We start from the raw sequence: 22,102 nt of genomic DNA, 5'->3' as shown, positions 1-22,102 counted from the left end.
CAGGCTACTTGATAGACTTCTTAACAAATAACTGTAAAAATTTCAGATTTTTTGGAGTACGATAAAAAGCCTAAAACTTGAAAACCCTGGAGCGCGACCCGCGCCCAAAACACGGGACATTCGACAAAACAGAGGGCACTCGCGCCCTCAAGGGAAAATTCAGTGTGAACAGCCCAATTTTCATAGGTAAATGCAAATTTTTATTTCTTCAAGTTATTCAGTGTTTCTAACTTGTTAAATACATTGAGATCGCGTATACAAGACGCTATTCGTAAGCGAAGCAAGGAGGCATTCAGGTACTCCTTCTTTCACTCCTTGTTTCTTCTGTTAGAGGAGTTTTAATTCTAGTATAATCAGGCTTGTTTTCTTAAAACGAAATACCACACGCCTATCTAGAAATGTATGCTTAGAGTTGTGGTTGCATATTAATTGCCCTATAGTATATTTGAAAAACCAATATGGCATATCAATATGTAGACCAACAATCATATGATAATTATGCAAACCCTTCACCATGTTCATCTTTGTGGTAGTCGACCATTGGGCTTCTCAATGCCCATCATATCAAGAGCAATCATGTAATTATTATGAAAACCCTTCACCATGTTCATGTTGTGGTAGTCCCGATCATTAGGCTTCTCAATGCCCATCATATCAAGAGCAATCTTGTAATTATTATGAGAACCCTTCACCATGTTCATGTTGTGGTAGTCGACCATTGGGCTTCTCAATTCCCATCATATCAAGAGTCTGAGCCTACTATAGGATATAATAATAATTATGAGCCTCAATTTTCAAATTTTTATAGTGACTCATACAATTTTTCTAGTCATCCAAACTATTCATGTAATTCCACCAATAACAATCAACCCGACCATTCGGCCCCTAACCTAACCTATCACAAGATGCGACATCAACCGAGTCACTCAAACGCCAATAACTATGACTATCAAACACCATACCAACCAGACCCACACCACCAAGCTTCCCTCAACTAACAACATTCGATGAAATAATGGCCCAAAACAAAATAATACTTCAGAAATAAACCGGAACCTAGAGATACTAGGTTCACCTCACGAACATTTCTACCATGCCAAAGATCGACACTATTCCCATAACTAACCCGGTCAACCTAGTTCACACCTACCCTACTTTCATGAACCATTACCTTCGAAGACCCTCCCATTAACCATGATGTTCCACAATTCTGGATGAGGAAATTCTTGTAGACAACTCTTTAGGACTAGTTTCACACTACTCGGAAAAGCCCATATACCTTTGTTATTTTAGTGGTAAAAAGCCTTTTAGCCATCTGTTTTCATACCGTGGTAACAACCACCGTGACAAATACTTCTAACAAAACCGTGGGGAAAAATATCTCTTATATACCACGGTTTTAGTAAAACAGTGGTATTAGAATTTACAAACCGTGGTTAAAGCCGCTATAAAATGAATGGGAAATATTGATATGAACCGTGGATGGATAAATATGATGATATATAAACCGGTTGGATACAAACCGATACAAACCGTGGGAAATAAATATATATATATACGACGGTTGGATACAAACCGTGGTTTATAGTTTTTTTTTAAAAAATAAAAGCCCCTAATTATTTGATTCTAATCATATTCATTCAACCTGCAACCTGCAACCTGCAACCTGCCCATTTTCACCATATATATCCACACTGGATTTAAAAACACATTGCTCAAATGAACAATTCATAGTGCAACACAAACAAAAGAAATAAATTTAGACATCCAACACGAAGACATTGAATTGCTAAAAGAGTTTTGAACTTTTTTGAGTCATCAATAATGAAAGAAACATCCAAATTTACTTGTTCTATCAAAATAATAATGACCTAACTTGTTGCATCAATCAAAAAAGCAATCTATTTGTTCTATCTAAAATATAAAAAAAAATGGTGAGACCAAGCACCACACCTTAACTGGAATGGGTCAAAACCTAACTAAGACTTCGACGCTTGGCTCAAACACTCCATTATCTTTGGATGAATCTAAGAATTTCAAGTCGAACAACATCAAGTTCCTCTTGTGTGTATGTAGCTTTGAGAGATAGATTTGTCATCCGTGACGATCAAAAATCAAAAAGTATATAATAACTAAAAAGGAAGAGTAACACAAAATATAGAATACTAGTGTATTTTAATTATACCTTATTTTCAAAAGAATTATCTGAACAAGCTTCTATTATTTCTCTCATAAACTTCATTACGTAATACCCACACTCTTTACTACCAGGTTGGTACGGGCCCTAAGTACAAACATGGAAAATATTCATAAGTATATATTTTTCCAAACACACAGTATGTATGTATAAGAATTTAATTTGTTTATATATGGTCCCAACTCTTTTTTCTATGGTTACAAAATAATCACGCAAACGACAGGGTTAATACGGTGCATGTCTTCGAAACTCTTAGAGGTTTATCATACCCAAACAAATTAACAAAGTGCCTACGTGTATAAATGTCGAGGGAGCGGACAATGTACTCACCAATTGTTCTCCAATATCACAAAATCCGTCTTCCCGTCCTGTGGTTATATACTTTTCTTTGCTCGCCATTTGTGAATTAAGTTTGCTAATTTCCTGGAAAACATGGAATTAGTTGTCTTTAGGAATAAAAAACAATATATGGGTAGGAATAAAAAACAATATATGGGTTTAAAGGAGAACACCGAGTAGTAGAAGTTACGCTTCATAAATGAGTGGCATGAGTAGAGAGATTTGTGAGAATCCCTCCTCCCCGCACACTCCTTTGAATGCTAATGTCATGCTGGAAGCAATCCACATATTTATTAACCATGTAACAGAGTTTCTTGACTTCAATATAAACTATAAACACCAACGGAGACGCAGTTTAAATCTAAATTTAGCAAACTGCTGCTATGATGACCAAAGCAGGACTAAAGACCTCATGAGAAAAGAAAAAAAAGCTGATAATAACTCTTGGAGCAGGAATGCAAGATGCGTAGAGTTACTAGGTGTCCACGGCACCAAAGCACAGGCTAATAAGTTGCTTGCACTCATTTAGAATACATACCTATCAGGGTTGATAGTCTTTTGGAATCCTTGGACTCTCCTGTGGCCCTGCACTGCTTTGGCCATGTTTCCATCGTAGGTATAGACAAAAGCATCACTTTCAAGTGCAACAATGTAGTCTAATGCAGCAAGCCTGTTCTGGTAATGCCTAACAGGTTCCAACTCCTCTTTTGTTGCAAGGGTGTAGTGAGAGAAGACATTTGGGTACTCTGCACGAAGAGCTCTTGTTGTGTCATGACCATAAATCTCCCCGGCAACTATGTATATAGTTGTTGATGAAGGATATCCCATAGCTTTAAGAAACAGTGCTGTCTCTCTAGGAGTTATTGGGCACCCACCCTGTAGGCGTCTCTCCTTGCTGTCAATATCGTTTTCCTTCCAATGCTTAACACTGTACCTCATATGCCGAAGCTCCTGAGCCTCAGCTGAAGTAAGATTGTGGCTGCATCCAGAAAACGCTAGCATGTCCTTCTCATATCTGGGACGTAAAACAAACTTTTAGGTTGTGCTTTACATATAAGCATAAACAATAACATTGTATTATACATATCATTGTTAGTTATGTACCTCAAATGAAGAGCAATGAATGGGTTTTTATCATTCCTAAGTCTTTCTACCAATTTCTGTCCAAGATCTTCAATCTCGCCTGTGTATCCAAGTGCCTCATAATTTGCACGGCACCGAAGTCTTTGAATTGATTTTGGGATCCCATTATTAGCAAGTCGAGAATCTGTGTGCGTAAATTTTATCACCTTGTGCCGCTTTAAAACAGGGACCATATTTCTGTAATAATGAGCCTACAATTATCCAGATGAATCTGTAGAAACAAGTGCAGAAACAGAGCTGTACGTGTCCTTGTGTTTGATGCATAAGCTATGTATATTGGATTAATTCATCCGTAATACATAATGACAAAGCGCCAGCCAGCCAGCTCATAGTCTTTACATGTTTTTCATATAAACGTTCAACCCAAGGAGACAGATATAACATATGGTAGAACACCCAAGGAGATATATCAGTACATAACAGTATAACACAAGGTAGATGTGTAGGACTACAAATAAAGGCAAAAGAATGTGGAAGATATGACCTTTTATTCAAGTAGAAAACTGTTCAATGTTCCTACACTTCTTCCAGTAAAACAAACTGCCAGACACGCAATTACTTCCTTATACCTGATAAAAACAGAAACATAGAGCTCAGATTAAAACAGTGTCATGTTCCTACAGTTGTCTTCTAAATAGAACCAATAACTTCTTCCCCTCAACCATAGAGAAAAATGTGAGTTTTTCTTCAACTATTTTTCTAGCCTACTATTTGACACTGATTGACACAAGAAACAAGAAAATATTGCACATACTTACCAAAGTATTATAGTTTTCCGCATGTTCCCAGACATACTATCAGAAGTTATAATGAGTAATGGTAGATAGCACAATTACACAAATCAGCCTTTTTACCTCTTTATCTTCTTTGTAGTTGATTAGAAGCTTTAGCTTTCTGTATCAGAAGTCACAACCACAAGACTAAAACATGCTGCAAAGTAAGAAGGTTTTAGTGTCTCAAAATACAGAATTAATAAAGAGAAAAGTTGATTTATTCACTTTGCATGAAGAAATGAGTGTTTTGAACAACAACCCAAACCCCAAGACACTGAGATTCAAAGACCCACCCCAACCCTATCAAAGAATCATGAGGTCCCTCTCCTTTATATCACAAAACCCCACAGAGCATTAAAGTTCATAACATACAAATGAGACTTGAAAACAAAACACAACCCACCAAAGAAAAAAAAAACCCACTAAAAATAAGTATACTAGAGTCAAAAAACCCAACCCTTTCTGCAGAAAGGAAATTTATTATGAACCACTTAAAACAATATGAGATAGAAAGAAGAAGAACCACACAAGAGTAAAAACAAGTGAAAGAATAGTGAGAAGGCATTACTGTCGTCTGTCGGTGCAGTTCCACTCATTTCCTTTGCAGGCTTTAAAGAGGACCCATCAGAGCACTGGGCAGAAAAAAACAAAATCCAAAATCCATCATTAAAAAACACCATTCCTAAGATCAATTCATCACCAATCAACTTACACAATTTCCTTACCTAAACAAAAAAAACACGCCAAAATTAAAATTGTGCAACTAATTAATCACAAAACTAAAATAGACCCAATCAATTAATATAAACAATAGACTAACCAAATATGAGATTCCCATCTTCCAGTTCTCCGATTAAAATGTAACCCCACGATACTGAGAACTCCTTGGCCTCGGCCCTCTCCTACTCTTCTTCACCACTGGCTTTATTTCCAACTGTTGTTGTACTCTAACCTGGTCCAACACCACATTACTAGCAAATGAAAGATCCACTGTACTCGGCAAAGACAAATCAAGCCCAGTACTAGAAGCACAAGTCATGACAGGAACAAGCTTCTTAGTAATTAACAAAACCACTAGTACTACTACTAGTATTAAGTATATCAAATTGAATAGTCATTACACCATCCCCATTTCTAGTAGAATATGAGTCATCAAAATGATCACATACAAAGATCACTACAATACTGGGCTTTACTTAAATTGGAGAAGAAAATTACATTTTTAGAAAACCCTATTAACATCTACCAACGATTTAAAGCAAAACCACTAAATTTACAGCAGAAATCGAGAGAGAGGGAGACAAAACCAAATACCTGTAATCCGAAATTGAGGAGAGATGAACAAAATCAATACTTGAAACCCTAGCTAGTTGAAAAAGGAGACCAATAGAAGTTGAGAATTCTTTGTTTTTTTGGTAACTAGTTGAAAAGTGTTCTGTTGAAAAAAAGCAGACGATTTCCCTTCTTTTTCTTTTTTATTAAGGGAGGGGGGTTTTGGTATACTGCTTTACCCACGGTATTAATTTTTTTGGAAAACATTAGCCACCATTTTCTGTAGAAACAGTGGGGTATATAAATATGAGAAAACAAATTAGGCATATTGGCTTGTACCGTGGTATATGGGGCATTGTATACCACTGTTTTAGAAGAACAGTGGGATTTGTTTGTACCAAAATTAGAAAAGATATCTTTACCGTGGTAAGTAACTATTGGCCACTGTTATTGGGTAAACAGTGGTATATACAAGTTTGCCAACCGTGGCTAATGTGCTTTTTTGTAGTAGTGTCGGATGACCACTCAAACTTGGCGATGGCTCGAGGAACTTAACTGATCCTTTGTGCGACGATGAATATAATGATTACACTTTAGAAGATATTTATAAAGGTGTTCGAAGGAAGAATTTGATAACTATTGGCATTTCGTAATATGGACCCTCTGTTGAGCATGTCCGGGCCTTTGAGTTTGCTAAGCGCACTAACTTTTGGATGATGATGTCGACACATTCGAATGAGGCCATAGATGATACTTGTAGTGTTTTAGAGGAAGAGGGTGAAGACATGGAGATTAACAATTCAAATCTAAGGCATGAACAAGTTAATGTGCAAGAAAACGAGGAAGTTACATCTTTAGAGCAATGTGAATCTCAATTCAATTTGGCAGCTGAGGAAATAACAAGAAAAGAAATAGAGGAAAATCTTAAAGATAAAGCCACGAACCACAACCTTGTGGATTCAGCTAAGCTAGATGTAGAGTTCTTAAGAACATGTGAGGATCCACCACCCGATGAACCACCAACCAACCACCATCCACCTGAGTTACCACCTCCTATAATCCAACCATCTACCACAACTAAGCCATCCATTCACCCACCATTTAAAAGGAACCTCGATTTTGCCCTTGAGCCAATTGCCTCAGAGACCATCTATAATTTTTTCAACCCTCACAATGAAGAGTGTTTGCTTAGCACACAATCCCATGAGTACACCATTCCGTAATTGAGAGACAAGCTCTCGACCGAGTGTGTAGTGAGAAACCTAGTTTGTCTTATTTTTCCTTATCGAGCTTTATGAAAGACATCGGGATCCATACTTCATTCCCTTCTCACCTAAAGTATAAGCTAATTCATCTTTTTGGTCATTCCAACTATTTAAAACAATTACAACATGATGGTTTGCATGTGTTCTTTGATAGGATGCATAAGTTTTCATTCCTTAAGCTTACATGTTTGCTTCCAATTATACAACATTATTCTCGTTTTGGGGTGCATTTAGTATCTTGTTTTATGGCTAGACCCCCAACTCTTCCGACTATTTGTTTATAGTTGACCCATTATCATCCACTTTGTGCCACCCCAGTTTCATGCTTGTTTGGGGGTGTGCATCTAGGGAATCGGCGTAAAATGACCCCACATTAAGTCTCGGGAATCGACTTTAAAAGACCCGTTTTAAAACAAATTTTTACAAACTTGTTTTCAAAAAAATTTGGGGGGTGGGTGGGGTGTTTGGTTTTTCCATTCTTGATCACTCAAATTCCTATTCTTACCCCCAACCCTCCCTTGAAGAGTAGCTAGATTTCTTCTTGTTTGTTGTTTTGATGTTGTTTTTATTATTTTTAGTAGATAGGATGTTACGTTGTTAAATTTAAGTAGTTAACTTTGAATTTGGTAGTTAAATATTGTTTGAATTTCAATTTTAATGTAATGTTGTTCTTTTCAAATTGTGCATGGATTTTATTGTTAATCCCACCTTCCCGAATTGTTTGGGGGTGGTATTATTTATTCTATCATGATTTGTAGAAGATCCTCCATTTTAGAGTTTGTTTTGGAGTGAAGGTTGAGAATATTGTCGTAATTGACATACCTATGATTAGAAGTGGTGGTAGGATGAAATCTAAGAGAGTTTAGAAGTTACTATTCTAAATCCAGTATAAAAGATATTAGGGTTGTTATAGAATCAAGAATATGAGTTGTTTCCGTTTTCGGGTTCGGAAATTTTATTGTTTCCGGAAATTGCCTTAAAGCTTTTTGGCAACCTACCGATTCGTTTTAACAATTCAAAAACCTATAAAAACTTCATTCATTCTACACTCACAACCCACACTACACCTAACTTCCATCTCTCACCTTTCACTCCCCGTTTCCGTTGTTCTTCACCATTTTCACAAATCAAGCACCTCGGGCACTTTTAAGAGGAGCGCTTTTCAGCAAAAGGTAAGGTGGCGACTCGCTCAAACTCTGGAATTCCAAAATCAACAGAGCTTTTCAAAAGGTGCGCGACTTCAAACTTCAAACACTGTAACTCAAAAACCTCGAGGCTGACCAGCGCAAGTGGAAGCGCACCAGCCCCGCCTTCTGTGAACACGGAAAATTCCAGTTTTCTGTGGGTTGTTCCCGGGTGATTTGCAGCTGTTCTAGAGCGTATTTTTGAGATGACATTTCCTACAATAATACCGGAACAGTCTTTTGAAGATTTGTTTCAAAGCACTACTTATGGTGCTTGGTTTCGCGAGGTGATCACACACGTAGGCTGGGAACCACTTATGGTTCTTGCTAGCATTTGTTTTTGGACTTGCCATGCCCGCTGAAATACAAGACCCATGATGCTATTGGGTAGATAATATGCATGTCTACACTTATGACTTTTTGCATGAGGCTTATGGGGCAGGCATTTTCCGTATCGAGGACCAAAGGCGAATATAAGCGTCGCATTTCTTGGTAGCTTTGTCCATGAACATAGGAACTGTTATGTTTTGGATCATGCTAAACATTTTTTAGGGAATGGCGTTTTTCTTCTGTGAATGATGCCACTTGCAGCGTCTTCCTTGCTTTAGCCACGGGACGTATGTGCCATGACCTTCCCAGAACCTTGATGTCTAGTTTGGCACGAGCCCATAGCATGAGGCATAAGTATCTTCTTATGCCTGTTTTAGTTTGCCGTATTATGCTATGTTTCTTCCCTATTTTTTGTGCACGTTTCACGGATTGGGTTGGGGTCGAAATTGTGAGACCCACCAATTGTATTATCCGATCTTTCCGTGCAATGACTTGGCAAGGGTGGAGGATACAACCTCATCAGGTTGCACCTTACACCCCATCCGACCAAGTGGCGCTTAACAGGTTAGCATCCGTAGATGATAAATGGCGGCAAGCTTGGCAAATTATAATGGCATGGAAGGCTGCTAAGGAACCTCACTTCTTTATAGAAGAGGAGGATGACGAGTAAGCGCTGGAGTGGAGGTAAGTTTTTAGTTTTAGTTAGTGTCTGCTTATGTCCCGAGCAATTTAATTCTGTTAACCCCATAATGGGTGGAACTCTTATAGAGTTGCGTCATTTTTTTTATTTCCTATATTAATATCTTCTAACCTTGTTTTGCAGATGTTCCAGAATTTCACGCGTTTCCATGGTATTTTTCTACCCTCTTTATTTAAATGCTTTGAGGACAAAGCATGCTTCTTGTTTTGGGGGCATAGAAACACGTGTAATTAAGGCATCTCTTAGGATATAGATATGTATAATATGTATATTGTTTTTAAGTTAAAATTTTCAAAAATATAAATAAATAAGTTTATGCTATACACTTAGGAATATTGGTATTGTTTTCTTTCTCTATGCTCTTAACAATCTAGAAGTCTCGTAGCTTTTGCATCGAGAATAATTGTTAGAAACTTAGGTTAATATGTAGGTAATAATCTTTGCATCTATCTATAAATATATTACATGAGTATCTATGATTGTTAGCCCGAAGAAGTTTATGAAATCTAGGCTAGAGTACTTATTCTACAAATCCTGTGAGAATATAGCCTAAAGCCTTATATGAGCGAAACATTTGAGAAATGACACAAGGGAGAAGTAAAATCCGGATAGAGAAATCACACGTCCACTTGCTTGATCACTATGCCATACTAAGCGAGAATTTAGGCCCTCTTTGGATCGATATAGCCAGAAATTCAAACCTATGAATTATTTTCCACTAGTCACCCTTTGAGCCTTTCTTTAGCCTTCCATAAACCACAATTCCTTTACCCTATTACAAAAACAAAACAAAATAAAAAATTCAACTTACCCAATCTAGAATAAGTCTGAGAATAGAATGAGTGAAGAAAGAAGAAGAGAAAACACGTGTAAACAAAAATTAGTTAGTTGCTTAGAAAAAGAAAAGAAGTTTCCAACCAAGGAAAAGAAAAAAAATATATATATAGAAATAAATAAAAACTCCAAAAATAGAATAAAAGGGAGTCAAAAGCCAAAGAAAAGAAAAAGAAAAATATGGCTAAGGATGGAAACAAAGTATAGAAGCAAAAGAAAATAACAAGGTTTTCTCTAAGTTACATAATATGAAGACTCTATTATCTCAGACTTGTCCTTTTGAATATCTATTTCTTTCCTTCTTAAACCATCTCCTAATCCCCGCAACACCTAATAAAGACCTCTAGCTCAATTAGGAATAGGTTAGTGTGATAGTAAGTGGCAGATGTGTTTGATCGACTCCGGCTTCCTTGTTTGTCATTGAGATTGTAAGGTAAAGTGTGCCCACTGCACACTGGAGTAGCGAAACTTGAGAGGAAAAATCAGAGTGGTTTTTGTCTTGACATTTATGTGAGGACCTACTTAAGGACATTTGTTCGAAGTTTTGAAAACGAACCTGCTAGGCATTTCATAGTATTACTCATAGTATATATATTTGTATCATAGATGATTGATTATTATGCATATATTAGTTTAGGTTTTTGACTTGGTTATTCTTATTCAATTGCTAGTGAGATGTATAGATATTTGAGACATGAATGAGGAAACAATAGTTTTATTTCTTAGTCGTTGAAGTATAGATGAAGTTTGTGAGTACCTTCACTGGAAAACTCTCACGAGGCTATAACTCGTTCACTAGGGAATTCTTAGTGGTTTAAGGCCTTGTTGAATATGGTCAATGCAATCGCACTCAGTGAAACGAGAGTAGTTAGAACTCTATTTTTGGTCACTTATTCTAATTTCTCATATTTGCTTGAGGACAAGCAAAATACTGTTTGGGGGTGGTTTGATAAGAGCCCAAAACTGTAGTTTTAACCCCTTAACAATCGTACTTTTAGACCAATTATGTGAATAATAAGTAAGAGTTAATACTGATTACGTGTTTTTATGCATTTCAGGCTTCAGAGTCCATTATGTGCAGAAATGTGCCACTTTAGCGAGATAAAGGAGGAAAGGTCGGTTGCTAAGGAGTTCTGTGATTAAAGGCCAATTTCCAAGAAGACAAAGCCTCTGTAAAGCCCGGTCAAAAAGATGAAAAGTCAAAGTCCACGTGGGCAGAAATAGTGCACAGAGTCAACAGAACTTCCAAATACCATATCTTTGGATTCAGACCTCGGAATTGGGCCTACTTTATGTCAAAACGACCGGCTCGGAAAGAGCTTTCTAATGGTCTAATCCTTGGCCCAATCAGAGAAGCAGAAGTGGACAAAAAGTCTGTCGAAGTCAACTACAGCTGAAGAGGCCTTTTTGGACTGAAAGAATTGGGTTTTGGGCCAGAGAATCTGGCCCAAAACATGGCTCCAAGCCCATGCACGATTTTTGGATCTGAAAGTATAAAAACAAGAGCTTGACTCTTTGTTAATGGTAGATAGTTAGACCTAGATTAGAAATTAGATTAGTAGCCTCCATTAATTAGTTTTAGATCTCAGTTTTAGAATTTCATTCCCTGTTTTAGATTAAAACTTTAAATCATTGTTCTTTATTGATTAGATAAATAAAATAGTTATTCTTGTCAATTTCGATTTTTGTCATTTACAATTTATTAGATCTAATTTTAATTCTTGTTATCATTCAATTCTTAGTTATTAATTAGATTTCGATTATTGTTTAGTTAAATTTCATAAAGTTAGAATCTTTGTAATATGTTGTATTCAATTTCAATGGGAAATGATGGTTTGATGAATCAAGGCTAAAACCTCCATTAGAGGGGTTGATGAAGCCTTGATGAACACTTAGTTATATAGTGTAGAAGCGTTGTATAGTCTATTCCATTCTAGAAGGTCGTGTTTCGCCATGAGAATGGGTGGACGACCTCACATGCTAGTTATAATTGGTAGAAATGCCATGTTAATTAGGGATTAGAACGAGCAATTCTTACCGTAAGAACGTAAGAATTGGATTACAACAGTCTATTCTAGATGATTAAGTTGGATTCGAGGTGGATTCAATTCCTCTAATTGTTTTTTATCTAGATTCAAGAACATTAGTATTTCCATATATTTCGTAGTGACATTCAACATATTGCTTTTCATATTACATCGTAGTATAATTCCCCCTCGTAAAACTCTCATAGACTTAAGACCGACTAATTAGATTAGAAAACAATTTCATGCTAGAGCACTAGGAGTGGAACGAATCACTCTACTCTACTATATCTCATAGGATTGAGAGTAGAATCTTTGATAATATAGACACGTAAGATAGTTTTTAGTTTTACTTGCGTTTGTAAGTTTAATCGCTTTATTTCGTAGGTAAAACTATTATTTTTACGTTTATCAGTTAACTATCCAGAGAAGTTCCAAGAAGGATTAAGAGTTGAATATAAGTTTTAAAAACTAACACTACACCATAACAGGATATAGACACCATAACAGGGTGTTCAGTTCTGCCCAAAGAGAATATAGACGGGAATAGAATTGGCGAAACCCAACTCCACAACCATTGAGGTAAGAGAAAAAGAATGTTGTACATATAGATTTGAGGATTTTCTGATTCAGTTGGGCTTAATCTACTCGTCATTGATTTCTACTTCTTGCACTTGTGAATTGGAGTCCATCCTTGTCAGGTGCAACGAAGATAGTAAATCCCGCTGGGGTATAGTTTATATTCAAAGCGGAGGCAATCTGTGTTGTTGTGTTTCTTCCTAGGATCAAAGTAATGGACATAGCAAGGTACCCGTCATCAGAAGTCTAAGTGGCCAAGTTTCTTGGATTACCAATCAGCTCTATTAGACCTTTACTAATGTTAAAGACCCACACTTGTATACCGTCATTCCCTCTCCTTGAATAATCAGAACAAATTATTTTAGGTTATGCAATTAGCACCTTTGTGACATTGAGATGAGTGGGCTGGTTGGTTTTCTAGATGGGCATGAAGTGTTTTACATGGCCTCTTGAAAGCACTTGGAGACAAGGACATTGACTGTGTAAATAGTCTTTGTTTAGACTAGCTGACCTTAACATTAAGGAAATGCAACTTATAGTCTTAGCAATAACTGCAGCCTTATTCATTGTGTTTCTTTAATTAACTTTAAAGAATGTAAGAACTCATTTTTTCCCTCTTCTTACCTGTTCCAATATTCTTTGTCTTGGCCAGTGGTATAATGAATGGATGGTTTTTGTATTTGCATTTCAGAATTCTAGCATTCAGGAGAGCAGTTCTCTAGGATTCAATTTGTTTGCATGCCCAGTTTGTTATGAGCCACTTTTAAGAAAAGATCCGCCCGATTTAAATGTGTAAGTTAATCTAACTTCTGAAAATCAATATTTTAATCATATCTGTTCGGTATTAATCGTCTAAAATTTGTCACAAGTCTAATGGGCTACAATAGTACTGTGGAAAGTGCTATGTACTGATGTTGTTTCTTTTTTTGGTTGATATTAAAATGTTGATATTAATTTGTATGATATTAAAATGTTGTTATGTTTGGGTGTTTGGATTAGATTGGTTCTGGAAAGACTTACACTATGGGAACCAATTATACGGGAGAGGCGTAATGGTGGGATTATTCCAAAAGTAATGGAGACTATATTTTCAAGGATTGGAGATATGAAAGACAATGTTGAGTTTCTAATCAGAGTGGCATTCATTGAGGTAAACCATTTGAACTTTCTCTTTATAGCGAGCTGGGTTCTTCAGGCATGAACAAGATGGTAATTAATCATTCGGATAAGTTATTTATTACAAATGATGCTGGTACAATAGTGAATGAACTCGAGGTCCAACATCCTACAACAAAGATATTGGTGTTAGCTGGAAAGGCACAGCAGGAGGAAATTGGTGATGGAGCTAATCTAACGATATCATTTTCTGGGGAACTTTTACAAAATGCTGAGGAGCTTATCTGGTCGAGATTGCACCCAAGTGAAATTATTAGTGGATACACTAAAGCTATTGCTAAGGTTTGTATTTATACTTGGAAAGAACTCATCTTGATAAAGTGTATGAATTGAGACTTTTTTGTATATTTATTTTTTCAGGCAATTGAACTTTTAGATGAGTTGGTAGAGGAAGGTTCAGAGATTATGGATGTAAGGAACAAGGATGAAGTTGTTATCTGCATGAAAGCTGCTGTTGCTAGTAAACAATATGGCCAAGAAGATATTTTGTGCCCTCTAATTACTAATGTAAGTATGGTCATTATTTGTTGACCATTAGTACTGGTATCATAATTGTTATTATTATAATTAATTACTGTTTTTAAGGTTTTGTTCCAATTCGGAAGTTTACTTTGCAGACTTGTAAAGTTGTAATTTTGGCTTTGATTAAGCTTGCATATATAGGATAAAACAGTTTTGGTGCTGGATGTTGAACCTATAATTGGTTCATCTGAAATGTTTAAGTCATGACATTAATTAAGCCATGATATGATTATTGAGGTACAATGGTGATAATGATTTTGCTTCTATTTTTTTAATCTATTTGTTTTATGCAAATGCTGCTGAAGAGATTTCAGCTCAGGTATAACAAGTTTCATATATGTTTTGTATTATAATTTTAGTATAATTTGTGCTTAGAATGCTTTAGTAGAGGGATAGGAATGTATGCCCAAGTATTCGACCTTGGAGGTGGTACCTTTGATGTTTCAGGTATTGTAGGTTTAGCTGGTCTCGCTACAAAATATGAGAAATTATTATTTTTTATCAGCAACCCATCAGCAACAGTTTATAACCATTATAAACGACTTTTAAATTATTTTTAAAAAAAATTAACTAACAACTTTGCAATGGTTAAGAACTGTTGGAATATTTTTAACAAATTACTGACGCTTAAAAAATGTTTGTGAAATAAAAAATCGTTGCAAAGGTTTTTAATTTGTGTACGAAATAGTTATAAAAAGTGTTGGAAAGTTTTGTTTGCAACGGTTAATAATCGTTGGGAATTTCTGTTTGCAACGCTTATTAACCGTTGCAAAAATTCCCAAAGCTTTACCCACGCCATATTTGCAACTCTTAAAAAGTGTTGCGAAAATTATTACCAACGGTTTTTTGCCGTTGCAAATAGCCTGTTATGGTGTAGTGGAATAGTTGATATTGTTGATTTCATTACCGCTTATACTATTTATTATGCCCAGACATAGCTCTTGTTGATAGAACTCTTTACTAAGGCACCACCATAGTACTTGGTCAGTTTTGTGTACTTCTGCTAGAAGAGATAATTAACCCCCTAGTAAACTGGAAGTAGAATATTTTAGATTTAATCCGTGAGACTTTAGCTTTAAACCCATTCTTTGGAGAGTTCTTACGTATGTAAAATCCTAGTCTTCGTGACTCAACTTCTTTTAGTTTTTTATTTCGTTGTAATATGGTCTCATTATTATTTAATTTGGTTAATCATGAAGTGACATCAAATGGGGAGATGGCCATTAGGTCTTGTAGTCTATTCAGAATGAAGTATCATACTGATAAGTCAAAGTAGTGAACCCATTCTGCCATTATCCCACCTAGTAGGACCGTCATGTTAAACCCTTTTGAGCCATACATCAAACTTTTTTACCTTTTAAACCCTTTTACCCAACTCTAAATAAGCCTTTTCCAAAATCAAACAACTTCTTGGCATCGTGACGGATTTGAGATCTGCTAATCGAGAATGGTCCTCTATTTTCAGGCTTTGTAAAGGACATGAAATTGGGGAAGTCTATAAAGTCTAGATATGTGCTGCAGTAGATGCGATATGGAAAGAGAGAAATGGCCGGAGGTTTCAAGGTTCTTCCAAGACAACTTCAGTCCTCTTTAAGAAACTGGTAAGGGACCATAAAAAATATCTTGTTGTTCTGAAGCCTACTCTAAAAGACGCGCCTATGTCAAGAGACGTGAATGACAGACTTGGGTTTAACATGCATTTCCAACCCAAAGGCCTTAACAGATGTTCATGGGACCTTCCCTTAGAGAATCGAGTTAAACTTAATGTTGATGGTAGCTTGAGCAGTCGTGGTACAGGGCATGGGGGAATGATTAGAGACAGATTTGGTCGAGTTATTGCAACATACATACGAAATGGAGGAATGCTATCGGTGCTTTTCCAAGAACTTTTGGCAATTGAAGTCGGGTTAAAAAGATGTCTAAATGAGGGGCTGTTGAAAGTAAAAGTTGACTTAGACTCATTAAGAGCAGTTAACGTGATTAATAAGAAGGAAAAACCTCCTTGGTACTGCCTAGACATAGTCATGGCTATCCAACTTTTGTGCCTTCTTTTTGAATTCATTTCCTTTCGACATGCAGTCAGAGAAACTAATTGGGAAGCAGACTTTTTAGCTTCTATTAGTCAGGCCTTTTATGTAAAGTTTGCTTCCTTTATACCACCCCTTGATGAGACCCTCAATAACAATGTTGAAGAGGATGGACAAGGGAGTGTTTATGTAAGAATTTCTTAAGTAATACAACAGGTGAGGGCCTGCCAAACCCTAGCTTAAAAAAAAAAAAAAAGGAGTATAATCCAAAAACCTTTATCAGCCATACCTATATGTTTCTGAGAATGCGAAGGGCACAAGGAGGAAGAAAAAGCCCATAAGGAAGATTACAAGGAAATACCAGAGAGATACAATGAAGACCATCATTTTATTCTAAAAGAAAGAAGCTAGTGGAAAATGAACATATCCAGTACTAATCAAGGATATACCATTGAGAAAGTAAAAAAAAAAAAAAAAAAGTTGAGCAGAACTGATGGAAAAGCCAATACAAAGGAAGAATTTGCTTTGCAATATAGAAATCGAAGACATCTTCCAAGAAAAAAACAAAACCCTTAGTGTTCTTCAAAAACCCTTTGAATCCTTTTTACCTTTCCTTCATAAACCAATCCCAAGCCAAGTTACGACCTATGACTTATCAGTACAGTATGCTATGAAGTTTAGAATAGGTGAACGGATGCTAAAGTGAAGGACCCGACACCTCATATGTGATTGACATTCCTTCCATGAGAACTACTCTCATCCAAAAGTCCATTTTTCAAGGTAGTATGTGGGATGTTCGTATTCCTTATTATTTTAACCACATACATGAGGTAAAATAGTAGATCATCTTTCGAGAGATTCTTTTCTAAGAGTATGACCGGTGAGGATTGAAAGTCAAGATTATCTATCTAAAGGTAAATTAGGGATTTTGTTTCCTGGATAGGATAGTATAGGAGATTGACTAAGTACACACATAAGCCTTGATCGAGAGTTTCGTCAATTCCTACTATCTCCCAGCATATTCTATGAGTCTTTGCAGTAATGAAGTTAGCAATGGAGACCTGTACATTGGATTAAGCACTAAGTTGGTAAGGAATTTCTCTCTCTGAAAATTACTATCATTCTTGAACATGCTATTGATTGATTTTGTAGGTATATCACCTGAAAACCCTCATGAGACTATAACTCATCCTTTTTTAGGAACTTAAAGGTTTAAAGCCTTGTTACATAAGGTAAATGCAATTGCGATGCCTACGAAAGTGAGTTAGGATTTTATTTTTTATTAAGATGTGATTTCGATCACTTTTTTTTTTCTTTTTATCTTATTCGCTAAGAGACTAGCAAAATGCTAGTTAGGGGTTATGATTAGTGCTCAAAAAGTGTATTTTAACCCTCATTTATACCTCTTGCTTAGCCATCTTATTGGACTAATAGTACCTATAAGTTATGTTTTATGACTTTCCTGGTGGAAAAGAGAGTTTTGCCAAATATAAGAGTTAAAGGGGCAAAAATGAGCAATTTGGATAATTAAAGATCACATGGGAACTCATGGATAATTATGAAGAAGGCCCAAGGTTTTGAAGCTATGAAAAGATAGGACTAGGACATGTTTTAGAGCTTACTTGGAGATGAAGCGGGTGCTTAGGGTTCGATGATTCTTCTGGTTCATGGTGATCATAAATTAGGTTAGTTCTTTATGTTTTTAGTTATTAGTTCTATTCCCCACACCAATGGATGGAAGTATAAAGTAGGGTTTATGTTTTGCAATATTAATATCATGTTAGTGTTCTTTACATTACTTCTAGTAGTATAGTCTTTAGAGTTAGGGAAGTATTCTTTGTGTTACCCTAGAAGGGGTAGCTCAGGGAGTGGCTGCCTAGGGGAAGTATTCTTTGTGTTTGCCTTAAGTGGTGATTCATTGAATGACTACCTAATTAGGAAGTACTCCTTGATGTTGTTCTCAATAATACATTGAATGGCTGCCCGAGCTTACATAAAAGGAAATAAGATGTTAATAGCATAAACATAGGAACAATTTTAAGAAGAAATAAGTGTTAACGAGGTTTCGTCTAAGAAGACATCAACACTCGTTTGATTGCCCAACTGTAGTCTACTTGTGAGACCACCCATAAAGCAGAAAGTCGTGAATCAAAGGTATTAGTGGATTCAAATCTCTTGAATTTCCTCTCACAGAATAAATCATTAGTTTAGTTTAGTTTAATTAGCTTAGCATTAGTAATCCTCAAATCTGTATAACCATTGTTTTTAATCCCTCAAACCCCCTTCCCAGTCATGTCCTTATTCACAATACAACTTAAAAGTAGAACGATATCCTACTCATCTTTTACTCATTGAGGGATAATTAGGCTTGTTTTGATCTCACATAGTTTTGGTCAACGACATCTATCATCCATCATCTTACAATTCACTCACATATCAACCAACAAAACTAAGGGTGTCAGCTATAGGGCAACAAATCAAACATTCTTCACCACCAATATGAGCATGACACGTGGTAGTATATAACTAAGTTTAATAACCAAGTTGGCTCCAAAAATGTGGTGAAGGTATAGAATTACATTAACAAATGACCTTAATGGAAGTACTTCTCTTGGAAGTTCATCTAAAATTCTCAATAATGCCTTACAAGCTTTAAAAGAAATTAACATGACTTATGGAAATTCTACATGGCTCGAGCATGTAGGTTGACTTTGCTAACGGTCTTCCTTCTGGATAAATTTCACTCAACAAAGTCTAAAATATCAAAGTTGATAGAAGAGTCTCCTTTGAATATCTGCATATTTTCAATTATCTACAATTCAAACGAAAAGTTACAAATGAAGTTCCAGAGGCAAAATGTTAAAAAACTCCATCGAGTTTGAACCTTATAAAACGAAGCAGATATAAGGCAACTGTCATGGCACAAATTTATTAGAGTAGAAAGTAAATTCGTAGATGGCAAGATGTCGCACAATATGTAAGTCAATCTTCTAAAATTCAAAATGTTTGTTTCTTGATATATCGTATGTTTTCAATAAAAATTCAAGATCATATAATCCTAATTTTCACTTACAAATGATCTAAAATAAACTGATATATTGGTGTAAGTGCGTAAAATGTCAAGAGAAAATATGTTATTATCCAATAGTGAAACTTATTTCCTAAAGTCATTGAATTGAACATGGAGAGTAATAATTAATACTTTTTAAGAAACTATCAATTTAACACAAACAACTAGGGTAATTGTGGGGAAGGGTATTAATCGCGTTATATGAAAATCAATTATTATCCGAACAAATTAATAACGGAACTAATTGCGAAACGCTTCATATGTCACATAGCATATATTTCTCCTCTATATATTGCTAGGAAAGTCTACTCATTGTGCCACCACTGTACATCAACTTAACTAACAAAAGAAAAGACAGTGATAAAGAGATACATCATGAAAAGCTTCCAATGTACAAAAGTAATTTTTGGACTACTATTTGTTATGGTGGGGTTGACAATCACATTTGCTGTGGATAAAGATTGTCATATTAGTGACCAATGTGGAAATGAACTGGACATAAATTTAGCTGCAAGGAGTTTGAACGGTAGTCTCAGTTGTTGCCAAGAAATTATAGTTTCAAATCCGAAGAAATGTTGGAGTCGTTACGCATCTGGAGAATGAAAAAGATATTAAGTGGGCTCATAGTTTTTGGATCCAATGTGTAAATCTGGTAAACAACATTAAAAACATTGTGCCACTTGGCTCCCTTTTGCTTTCACCGACTTTATAATTATAATTCTTAGGGAGAAATTTTTTGATGATGTAATTCCACTTTTTCATTACTGAATATGGTAAAATGATAATTATATTCATCTCTCTCAACTCTCTCTCACTTAGTAATCCCTAGGTGCCACAATATTTAATTATGTCTAGCAAGCTAAGAGAATATAAGGATGCCAATACAACATCATAAAACAGTCACTTAGAATTGAGATGGTGTTTAATATGAAGATATGTTTATGTAATTCATGGTTTGGTTCCTTGATGAAGTGTTATGTTCTATAATAGTGTTATTCGGCTTTGGGTAATTCCATTCTCTTTCGGTTTTGTATGTAAAGATTAAACAATTTCACTCACTATGCTTATAATTTGATACATTATGAATGGTTAACATCTTGATAGTGTATGCTTGACGTTTGACAACGAGTAGTTAAGTAATATCTTATTTTTTAAAGAGGAAAGAGCACTAATGGTTTAAGATTTATATATAAAAAATAATAACTAAATTGTTTTATCATCTGGAATTGAAGTTGAAGGGGCTAGCGGTATTCAATTCTGAGTTATATGAAAAATGAACTAAATTTATGAATTATATAACTATATTGGATTATTAGATGAATCTTAATCCGAGATATCTTTCACAATCATTCAATCCTCGTATTTTAATTGTTGTTTAGTTTAGTGCATTATTTCCAATATAAAAACCCATTTCTTCTAGTTGGTAGATTAATTGAGTAGATTAGAATATCACAAAAACATAATCTTCTTGGATCGACCCTTGCTTGCTTTACTATATTATTGCATGATTCGTATAATTGCAAGCTTGGTTTATAAATAATGAAATTTTGAGATTTGATACATTAAAAAGTGACCAGAAATCTGCAAAGGCTAAATGCGAAAGGTGAATTTTTTTACACTTAGGAAGGTATTGTATCTGCTTGTTGTCCAGCTTTTCTTTGAGAATGCAACATAGAATCTCCATAACGAGAAAAAGAGATAAGGTGGTAGTGGGTGACACAGTCGTAGGCCTCTAGCACAAGTAAAGAAGCCCTATAGGGAGCCATTAAATCTAGTCAATCATTATTTTAGGAAAGCTGAAGACTTGTACCATGACAATTACCATTTCCCAACTCACTATGTCAAAAGCTTTATGAATATCAAGTTTGACTTAGCATCTAGGAGTGCCTTTTTTCCTTTCATAACTTCTAAAAATTTCTTATAGGTCGACTTTTCTAATAGGAAAGTTATCCTTTTGGGTAAACTTCGACCAATTTAAACTTTACGAAACCCAGCTGATATCAAAAAAATATAGCGGCACAAATTTTTGAGTGTAGAAAGTAATTTCGTAGATGGCAAGATTAAAATATGCAAAAGTCAATCGTCTAAAATTCAAAAAAATTTGTTTCATGATTAGACATATGTTGTCGATTAAACTTCGACATCATATAATCCCAATTTTTTGCTTACGAATGATCTTCAATGAACCGATATACCGCTGTAAATGCATAACATGTCAAGTGAAATATGTTATTTTCCAATGGTGAAACTTATTTTGTGAAGTCATTGAATTTAAGAAAGAAGGTAATTATTTATTATTTTCCAGAAACTACCAATTAAACTAACCCAAACAACCAAAAAGTAAACTAGCTAATGGATCCATTTAACATTGTTGTCGGTTTAGAGTGTTTTTTCTTTTATTATATTTTTTGTTCACACTCTTTAATCATTCCCTTCTTATTAATCAAGTTTTCTAATTATTATGATGTCCATATGAACAAGTTAAGAGAAATTATAATTGTTAAAGAAGGAAAATGTATCGTTCTAGAAATTTTGAGAAATATTGCAGATACCTAGTGTTTGTCCACCTCTTTAAAGGGAAGAAATGTACCCTTCTAATAGCTTGAACTTAATTTTTAATTTAACACAACTACCCATCCCCACCATTTAGTATACTTAGTATTTTTC

At 35.4% G+C, this 22,102-nt stretch overlaps 3 protein-coding genes across 3 annotated transcripts; 2 read left to right on the top strand and 1 right to left on the bottom strand.

Annotated features, from left to right (window-relative positions):
* Nucleotides 1-2,571: 2,571 nt before the first annotated feature.
* On the bottom strand, nt 2,572-4,456 carry LOC147504334 (O-fucosyltransferase 19-like). Its single transcript, XM_086605157.1, has 5 exons — nt 4,438-4,456; nt 4,164-4,248; nt 3,641-4,012; nt 3,075-3,551; nt 2,572-2,620 (listed from the first exon to the last, which is right to left on the bottom strand). The coding sequence occupies exons 3-5, from the start codon at nt 3,850-3,852 to the stop codon at nt 2,572-2,574; spliced, it is 738 nt and encodes a 245-aa protein (XP_086461283.1). The 5' UTR covers nt 3,853-4,012; nt 4,164-4,248; nt 4,438-4,456.
* Nucleotides 4,457-13,606: 9,150 nt separating this feature from the next.
* LOC147504333 (T-complex protein 1 subunit theta-like) lies at nt 13,607-14,470 on the top strand. The gene is made up of 2 exons (XM_086604055.1): nt 13,607-14,098; nt 14,177-14,470. The coding sequence occupies exons 1-2, from the start codon at nt 13,838-13,840 to the stop codon at nt 14,345-14,347; spliced, it is 432 nt and encodes a 143-aa protein (XP_086460181.1). The 5' UTR covers nt 13,607-13,837; the 3' UTR covers nt 14,348-14,470.
* Nucleotides 14,471-15,996: 1,526 nt separating this feature from the next.
* On the top strand, nt 15,997-16,569 carry LOC147504332 (uncharacterized). The gene has a single exon (XM_086605156.1). The coding sequence runs from the start codon at nt 15,997-15,999 to the stop codon at nt 16,567-16,569; it is 573 nt and encodes a 190-aa protein (XP_086461282.1).
* The last annotated feature ends 5,533 nt before the right edge of the window (nt 16,570-22,102 follow it).

This window comes from Coptis chinensis, chromosome 4, assembly GCF_015680905.1.
Source record: "Coptis chinensis isolate HL-2020 chromosome 4, ASM1568090v1, whole genome shotgun sequence".
Lineage (NCBI taxonomy): Eukaryota > Viridiplantae > Streptophyta > Magnoliopsida > Ranunculales > Ranunculaceae > Coptis > Coptis chinensis.
Note: the sequence above shows the minus strand (reverse complement) of the source record. Positions and strands in the feature narration are given on the sequence as shown.

Excerpts from the sequence above, each read along its gene's own strand:
- LOC147504334 (XM_086605157.1), bottom strand. The coding sequence starts at position 3,852 with ATGGTCCCTGTTTTAAAGCGGCACAAGGTGATAAAATTTACGCACACA. Across the intron at positions 3,552-3,640 it reads TTCATTGCTCTTCATTTGAG|ATATGAGAAGGACATGCTAG; the intron begins GTACATAACTAA and ends TTTACGTCCCAG. Across the intron at positions 2,621-3,074 it reads AAGACTATCAACCCTGATAG|GAAATTAGCAAACTTAATTC; the intron begins GTATGTATTCTA and ends CATGTTTTCCAG.
- LOC147504333 (XM_086604055.1), top strand. The coding sequence starts at position 13,838 with ATGAACAAGATGGTAATTAATCATTCGGATAAGTTATTTATTACAAAT. Across the intron at positions 14,099-14,176 it reads ACACTAAAGCTATTGCTAAG|GCAATTGAACTTTTAGATGA; the intron begins GTTTGTATTTAT and ends TTATTTTTTCAG.
- LOC147504332 (XM_086605156.1), top strand. The coding sequence starts at position 15,997 with ATGTCAAGAGACGTGAATGACAGACTTGGGTTTAACATGCATTTCCAA.